Source organism: Drosophila biarmipes, chromosome 3L (assembly GCF_025231255.1).
Source record: "Drosophila biarmipes strain raj3 chromosome 3L, RU_DBia_V1.1, whole genome shotgun sequence".
Lineage (NCBI taxonomy): Eukaryota > Metazoa > Arthropoda > Insecta > Diptera > Drosophilidae > Drosophila > Drosophila biarmipes.
Window position 1 is genome coordinate 6612345 of NC_066613.1, and position 8612 is coordinate 6620956.

General features: G+C 41.8%; 2 protein-coding genes across 2 annotated transcripts; both read right to left on the bottom strand.

The window, feature by feature from the left end:
• On the bottom strand, positions 1-6089 carry LOC108035947 (catalase). Its single transcript, XM_017111749.3, has 3 exons — positions 5880-6089; positions 968-1888; positions 1-795 (listed from the first exon to the last, which is right to left on the bottom strand). Exons 1-3 carry the CDS (start codon positions 5934-5936, stop codon positions 253-255), a joined length of 1521 nt encoding a protein of 506 aa, XP_016967238.1. The 5' UTR covers positions 5937-6089; the 3' UTR covers positions 1-252.
• Positions 6090-6290: 201 nt separating this feature from the next.
• Positions 6291-7301, bottom strand: LOC108035876 (uncharacterized). Its single transcript, XM_017111626.3, has 2 exons — positions 7165-7301; positions 6291-7110 (listed from the first exon to the last, which is right to left on the bottom strand). The coding sequence occupies exon 2, from the start codon at positions 7108-7110 to the stop codon at positions 6427-6429; it is 684 nt and encodes a 227-aa protein (XP_016967115.1). The 5' UTR covers positions 7165-7301; the 3' UTR covers positions 6291-6426.
• Positions 7302-8612: the final 1311 nt, after the last annotated feature.

Genomic DNA, 8612 nt, shown 5'->3' on the forward strand with positions numbered 1-8612 from the left:
TGCTTTTATCAAAATATAAAGAATTTATTATATATCCATTGCATATAATTGTGTTTCGTGTACAACTAAGACAATTTTGAATATCAAAACAAGACAAGACACATTATGTGGTTAAATCAATTTTAGCCCGCCACCAGAGATCCGAAACGCGTTCGTTTTGTTAGTCAATTTCGGAGTGGGTGGTGTTAAGTTCCAGTAGATTAATCGTAATTAAGGTCAATATCCAAGTCGGATTGGAGGGAATGTCCCTGCTTAGAACTTCGAGGACTTGGCCAGGTTGAGTTCCTCGGTCAACATGCGGCCGAAGTCAGCATGCACCAAAGTGAAGTTCTTGACGGCCCGCTCCTGCAGAAACTGGCTGGCGTTGCTCAAGTGGCCGGCGATGTTCTGCACCAGCCGCTTCTTGGCGCATTTGTCCAGCGTGTGCACCCAGAAGTCGGTGACCTGGCCGAAGTTATCCTCCGTGTCGCCGCTGCTGTAGCGGTAGACATCTCCAGTGACTGGGCAGCACGAGGACAAAGCCCTGGCTCTGGGGCACTCCTGGGGACCGTTGAAGGAGTTGGGGAAATAGTTGGGGGCACCATCCTGGTTGTCCGTCACATTCATGGGTCCGTCCCGCTGGAAGTTCTCCACCTTCACCTTGTAGGGGCAGTTCACCGGGATCTGCAAGTAGTTCGGTCCCAGACGGTGGCGATGAGTGTCCGAGTAGGAAAACAGACGACCCTGGAGCATCTTATCGGGAGAGGGCTCGATGCCGGGCACCATGTGAGCCGGGCTGAAGGCAATCTGTTCCACCTGCAAGTCAGAAGAGGTTCCCAAAAATTAGTACAGTGGTACAACTTAATAAAAGATTTCAAAGAAGGGCTTGAATTAAAAGAAATGCCTAAATAGAAAATCAAAGCACTTATAGGATGACTCAAAACCTCAGTTTTTAAAGAGTCCAGTGCAGATTACACTATAAACGAACCTCAGCAAAGTAGTTCTTGGGATTGCGGTCCAGCACCATCTTGCCCACGGGAATCAGAGGATACTCCTTCTGAGACCAGACCTTGGTCACGTCGAAGGGGTTGTACTTGAACTTCTTGGCCTGCTCGAAGGTCATGACCTGAATGTACATCGTCCAGCTGGGGAACTTGCAGGTCTTGATCCTGTTGTACAGGTCGCGAATGCTGTAATCCGGATCGGTGCTGGCCAACTGCTCGGCGGTCTTCACGTCCAGGTTCTTGATGCCCTGGTCTGTCTTCAGATGGAACTTGGCGTAGATGGGCTCACCCTTGGCGTTGATCAGCTTGAAGGTGTGGGAGCCATAGCCGTTCATGTGGCAATAGCCGTCGGGGGTGCCGCGATCGCTGAACAGGAAGCACACCTGGTGAGCCGACTCCGGGCGCAGGGTGAGGAAGTCCCAGAACATGTCCGGATCCTTAAGATGCGTTGTGGGGTTGCGCTTCTGCGTGTGGATGAAGCTGGGGAACAGGATCGGGTCGCGAATGAAGAAGATCGGTGTGTTGTTGCCAACCAGATCCCAGACGCCATCCTCGGTGTAGAACTTGATGGCGAATCCTCGAGGATCGCGGGCCGTATCTGCTGATCCGCTCTCACCACCCACGGTCGAGAACCGCACAGCCAGGGGAGTGCGCTTCTTCACCTTGTCGAAGAGCTTGGCGGCACAGTACTGGGAGATGTCGTGGGTCACCTCGAAGTAGCCGAAAGCACCAGCTCCCTTGGCGTGCACCACACGCTCCGGAATGCGCTCCCTGTCGAAGTGGGACATCTCATCCAGGAAGTTCACGTCCTGCAGCAGGACGGGACCACGGGGACCCACCGTCTGGGTGGCGTCCTTGATTCCGATGGGTGCCCCATGACCAGTGGTAATGGCTCCCGGTGAAACCTGCAAAGGTAAAGGGAAATTGGGTCAATTCAAGCCATTTTCAGTATTTGTAATTGCAACTTGCAACACATTTTTGTATTAAATATTGTTACATATTAGTAACCATGGCTGCAAAGTACAATCTTCTTATATAATATTATTTTTCGAAATGTCGCTTAATCTTATATGTGCTTAAGCGATAATTCTTTTTTGGGCGGCGGACTTTCATTTGTTATTATAATCTTTGGCCTCCCGCAGAAAAAATAAACATAAAGATTGCGGAGGTTTATCTCTTCATGGGGGGTCACTATGAGAGTCGTTTTTGCAGTTTTTGCAATTGCCACACCAAAGATTAGAAATGTATTAGGTATTTTCCATCAGGCTAATAAAACTGTCATGTTTGAGCTGAAATTTAAATTAGCCCACTAACTCCCGGCCATTCATCATTCGATACAACCTGGTTGCCGTGGTGTCTCCGTCCTCATCCTGGCTTTCAATTAATTTCCCTGGAGTAATCGGACACCGCTCCTCAATCGCCTTGTCGTTTATTTCGCATGCAAGCCATCGAGTCATTATAAAATTAACTCAGCCAACAATTTGCAAAACTGTCACCGGTTAATGCGCACTGTTTAGCTAATGTATTTGAAACCTGCCAACGCCATGCGAAATTCTAATTTGAAAGCATTTCTAGAACAGTGCATACAGAATTTCGTATATGTAGAGGTTGTTTATCAAAGTGAAGCCCCTGGTGATGTGTCAGACATATAAATTAGGCTGCTGTTTATATTTCACCACCAAGTCGTTTTGATATAACTCAGGTGCGATTACGGATTGTGGTGGTAGCTCCAAAGTTTACAATTGCTTTAGGAATTAGTTGGCCCTACTTTATCAAATCCTGGTTCTTAGAAGTCGAATGAATTACAGGGGGCAGCGTTATATAGGACGGTTAATCACCATCTCTATCGATTGAAGTAATACTTTTGGGTATGAAAAAGTAATAATGTTCCTATGCTATACTTTTGAAGTATATATTAAGTCACCTGATTGTGAGCTTCCCTTGTTTTTTAATTTTTTGTGACTTTTATATACATTCCCAAAGCTCGCTGCTCTTTTTTGTCTCGATTCCATCAGAACGGTTTGCACTTTGAGACAACAATATGGGGCCACTTCAGGGGCAGATACGAAAAGTGAAGCAAACCGGGAATGGCGAACCAGCAAGTCAATCTGGTTCCTATCAAGCCTGCCTGCCTTTGTGGTTGTATATCTCAAAGCGAAGAGCAAACTGATAAGAGAACCCCGCCCGATCTAGAAAATAAATGCAAAACACACAGTCCACCGGAAAGTTTTTAATTGCAACTTGTCGCAGATGCCGATGACACAAAGAAGGCAGACAACACCTTAATGAGGTGGTATTATGAGATCAGTGCATCTGATAGGGGGCGGTAGGGATGACATTGTCTTCCAGATATCTTTTGCCAAGAGAAGAACGTTTGAAGGGGTAGAAAACGGAAAAAGGCTGTATTTTTCAAATGCGGGATTTTTGGATTTTAATCACGCAAAAGCTTGAATATGTAGTATCTCCTATGGAATGCAAATTCAATGTGTAATTATAAGCAAAAAGATGTTGCTTTCTACACAAGAAAATATGCTGTAAGCTTAAGAAAGTCTTTACAATAATTATAAAATATAATTATAATAATTCCTCTATCCCGACCAATGTTAGACCTTCCGCAACGCCTCAAGTTGCAATGCTCCTTGAAATATTTTCCCTGCATTTCGAGTTTCTTGGATACCAATTAAGTTGATTGCAAGATTCTGAAAGAACAAAGAACCTAGTTGCCTCGATTATTCACAGAAACAAAGGCAAACATTTAATTGCCTGACAGAATGCAGTTTTCACAGTTTCGTCATAGAAGGTCAAAATCGACTAAAACAACACGAACCACCCAACTGTGGAGCTCTCTTTTCTGGGTCATTTCGAAACATATTCTCACATACAAGTCGCTACTGACCGGGCGGTTCAGCTCAGTTGCGTAACCAAATCGGAGAAAGAAAATTTGCGTTGACTAATGGCTGCAAACGCATTTTCCTAGTCGGTCCAGCCTTTTCCAACCGAAGCCAAAACAGGTTTGAGCCGGGTTCGTTGTCACTTGGTCGAAGCCCATTGCAACCAGTTTATGCAACATTGAGCCGGTCGCCGCAAAGTCCGTTGACTCCCAACAATTTTCAAACCTCAAATCGGCGCAATCAACTATTCGCGGCCCTCGAGAAGTTCATATAGCATATATATTAGGCAAATATTGGTAATTGTTTGTTTTATTAGATATAAAAGTAATTGGTTTCGTGACTCAATGCACAATATGCACTAATTTCAGGGAGGCAGATATATGTACTAATATATGAATAGTAAATTGTACCCTGAATTACGTATCTTTACTGAAATCTATTTTGCTTTTATTGACCAGTGTCAAGCACTTAGTATAAAAACATACAATACATTGTATTACTCCTGGAAATCTAAATCTATCACAAATGTATCATCAAATGTATCTTTGTTACCATCCGAGATATGCATATGAGTTATTTTTGAAAAGTAAATTGTACCATGAATCATCTATGTACATATGTAGTAATTTTGTTATACTTGAGTTACAGTGGTTACTGAAACGTAAAGCACTAATAAACGAAATCGTAAAACTAACAATTATTTACCTTTGAATAAAAAGTTACCCTAAATTTTTCCTTGGAAATCAGAAACTATCTGTTATTTAGAATGATGTGTATTTTTGTTACCACCCTAAGCTCGCACGCACCATTCTTTTACATCTGATAAATCTAATCATTTTGGGCCAATTACTTAGCTGTTTTTATGCTTATCAATTGACAAGCAACTATGAAGAATATTTTATTTCATTTATCGATTTATGGGGGCATTTGGAAATTTGCTGAGTAATAAGTGCCGTAATTAAAAGTCATTTGTATAAGTGAAGGGCGTAAAAAAGGGAATGTTTGCTATTGATTTTTTTACGATTGCCCTACATTCCTGATTCCATATAAATGTAATATATTTGGAAAGTTTTTAGAAGATATCTAGAAACACTTCAATGTACAAAATTTGTGCTGAACATGTTTGTTAATAATGTTGATAATTGATTTTTATATATGTTAAAATGTTTGGCACCAGAATGTAAAATGATTTACAAAAATAAATGTAGAAAAAGTATAGAAAAAATATTTTAATATATATGTATATAAGCTTCTAAACAATGTAAAGGAACATGTTTAAAAATGTACAAACATTTTTGAACAATTTTGGGAATAACAAAATACCAATGCTCAGAGTGTGAAAAATACAAAAACAAGCACACAATATTTGTTTAAAGCTTTGTGAAGGCACGATTTTCATATTGAAATCGTCCATTTAATCTCCGAGTTGAACCAAAAGCGAAAGCGAATAATTAACACGAAAGTGCAAACGAATTTCGAATGAGCAAAATCGAATGCACATGCATTTGCCAAATGAAAATAGAAGTGCCCACTGAAAACGAAGGCGGAAAATGAAAATATACCGAGAGGCAAAGGTTAGCCAAGGTTGGAACAGGGAAGCTAGATTAAACTTTGGATATTGTCAGGGGGAAACCTGGGAAACTAAGAACTACACCCACTTTGGATTAGGTGCAGAAAACCAAATCCAATTGGAAACATGCCACACTGATAAGGTTTATCGGACCAACTGATAAGATTCGAGTAGGCAAATAGAGGAGAGAGTGAGCGGCAAAGGCGACCGCTCTTGAACTTTGAACTGTGGCGAAACAGCTTTCAAATTACGGGCCTTTGTTGCATTTCGCACTCTTAATTGTTTCTGAAAGTACAGGCTCAGCAGCCGTTGCTCAATTTGCCTTGTTTTTGTTTTTTGTTTATTTTACTTTGAACAACGTTTCTCCCTTCTCTTTGCGTCTTTTTCCTGCCGGCACGCACACACGCGCGCCCGCTGCCGCACACCAACACTCACCGTCTGCGAGTTCTTGTAGTCGATTAGCTGATTGGAAGCCGCATCGCGCTCAGCCATTGTGCTCGGGGTTTTTGATTTCTTTGCTCAATAGGATAACCAGAATTTTGAAGTGCTCGAACTGAACAAACGTCGATTTGGGTTGCTGTGCCTGCGCCGAGAATTCTGTCAACTAAAGCAACTGCAGCGCAGTTCCATTTGTTTTTATAGCCCTCACTTGTTGTTGGTACGCCAGGGAGTGGAGGTGTGGCGTTAGTCGATTTAGCCTGTTGGTATATTTCAACAGCTGAAAATGGTATTTTCCTATCATACAGGGTGGTCTGGCCTGGTACACAGGGGCACTCCTATTCGGGATGAGAAGCATCGAATAAAATTCGAATAAAATCAAGTATAGAATTGTACCCACGTTATATGTTCATTATTTATACATATTTATTATGGTCTTGACAAAATGGACAAAAAACAATTATTCTATATATTGACTGTTAACGTAGATTCAATCGTACATACATTCGTTTCACAAAAACCTACATATAAACTAAGAAGTGGCCTATCCGCCCGTCGTGCCCTGCAAGTAGATGTCCATGGCCTCCTTGTTGAGGTGGACAGTCGGTCGTCTTCGCGGGATTGGCTGGATGTGCGGCAGCCTCGTGCCATTCACGGCGTTCAGGCTAAGATTCGAATTGGGCGCATAGTCGTCATCGTCCTGACTGCTCTGCTCAGAACGAGGCCTCCGGGGAGGTGGCGCCATGTCATCGTTTCTTTCCGATCGTTGTCTCTTCTTGGCTGCCGCAGCACTCGTAGTGGGCAGGTCATCGGATGTCTGACTGAGGTTCTGCCGGACTCCAACAGTCCCAATGGCACTTGTGTGGGCAGAGGTCTCCATGACAGAACTGAGGTTGAAGGGCAGCAAGGTCCTCCCCAGCGGCGCCGGCGTAATACCGCTCTGCTCTGATGAGGAATCAGCCTGCTGACTGCTAATATCCGAAACAGTATCCGCCATCTTCTGGAGCTTGTGTCTTTTGGCGTTGCTGACCTTCTTCATATAAAGTTTGAAGAGCTCGCTGTAGCAGTTCTTGCAAATAAGGGACTCGCTGTTGAAGTCATTGTTCAGGAGTCTGGCGAAGTTACGCAGCGTCTCATTGCTGATGGTCCGGAACGGTGTCCTCAGCCGATGGCTGCCGAGGGCGCAGAACCGCGTCTCTGTCTGTGGTTTCTCGGCGTCGGGCGCCATCTGCATTTGATTACGCCTGTACAATACTTTCTCGCTCCTAAGCCACCCACTTACCTTGCTAATTTTGCCTCCAAACGACGTTATAACATAAAACAAAAAAGAAAACAAGGAATCTTCCCGCCATTGCAGTTAGCATTGTAATTAGTAGTACCGCGCCTTGATTGGGAAAATATACCAAGCACAAAAGTACGCTAAACGGGAAATATACTAACCTTTTTTGCTTGACTTTAATTTGGATAACTTTCAGTGATCGTATGAAAATTAAAATATAGTTTCTAAAGTCATAAATTGAAGAAAGCATTTTGTGGTTTATAATAGTAAATCACAAAATATTAAATCATTTACTTGAAGAATGTTTAAAGTGATAGTTGGAAAATATCCCATGATATTTTCATTTTAATAAACTAACTCTAACACATCAATATCTATCGCCTAACTAGGATTTTCCATTATATGTAGTAGAACGTACATGAAAGTGCATTTTTATTAGAGGCTGTCATAAATATTTTTAATAATTTAAATTAATTTTAATAATAATTTAAAAATGACCAAAACAGACCCTCGCAAGCTAGTATAAAAAATACCAAAAATATTATATACCAACAAGTATACAGAATACCAACTGCAGAAACAGCTGCTCGCCTTACAGCACTGTGAGTGCTGTTAAGCGCAAAATGTTAGACCAATAAACCCAGGTTATTTTTTGTCATTCATTGTTCATACGTTCGTCTCGTCTGATTTTCTTTTTATAAAATACAATTAAACTTTCAAACATATACACATGTTTATAAATATAATGTAGTGCAACACATATATGTATAATATAGCTAAATACCAAGTGCAATCCCCCGAAAGATAACTTCAAATGGCAATCTAATTTACGTAAAGAAAAGAGACAAAAAAGAAACGGCGCGTGTGAAATTTTTTCAAGCAAAGGAGAGAAGTTGGAGCAACAAAAAAGAAGAGAGAAAAATACAACAACAACACACAAAGTAGGCCAACAACAACAGCAAGAAAAAAGCAAGCAAGCGGCAGCAACAACAACAACAACGGCGAGCGAAAGAAGCAAAAACCTTGTAATTGTGTCAATAAATGTTATAAATTATATTTCCTTTGGGAAAGGCCAGTGTCTGTGTGTGCTTGTGGCCGTGTGTGTGTGCGAGACAAGTGAAATTTTCTTTGTTTCCCTTCGGGGGAGGAAAAAGAGTCAAGAAATGAAGTTGCCTTGAAACAACAAAAAACGCTGCCCCAAAAAATTATATACGTACATACGGCTGTGTGAGTGTCTGACTCGTTGTCTGCCTGTGTTCGTACGGCTTTGTGTGTGTGTGTGAGTGTGTGTGTGTGGCAATGAACGTTGAGCAACAACAATAATTTATTTATTTGGAATTTTTGCTGCGCTGTTTCTGTTTGCTTGCTTTTATCTTCATAAATACCTAGCGGAAAAGTAAATGAGCTATGAAATAAAAGTCTCAAGTGGTTGTTTAGCAATGAAAATGTTT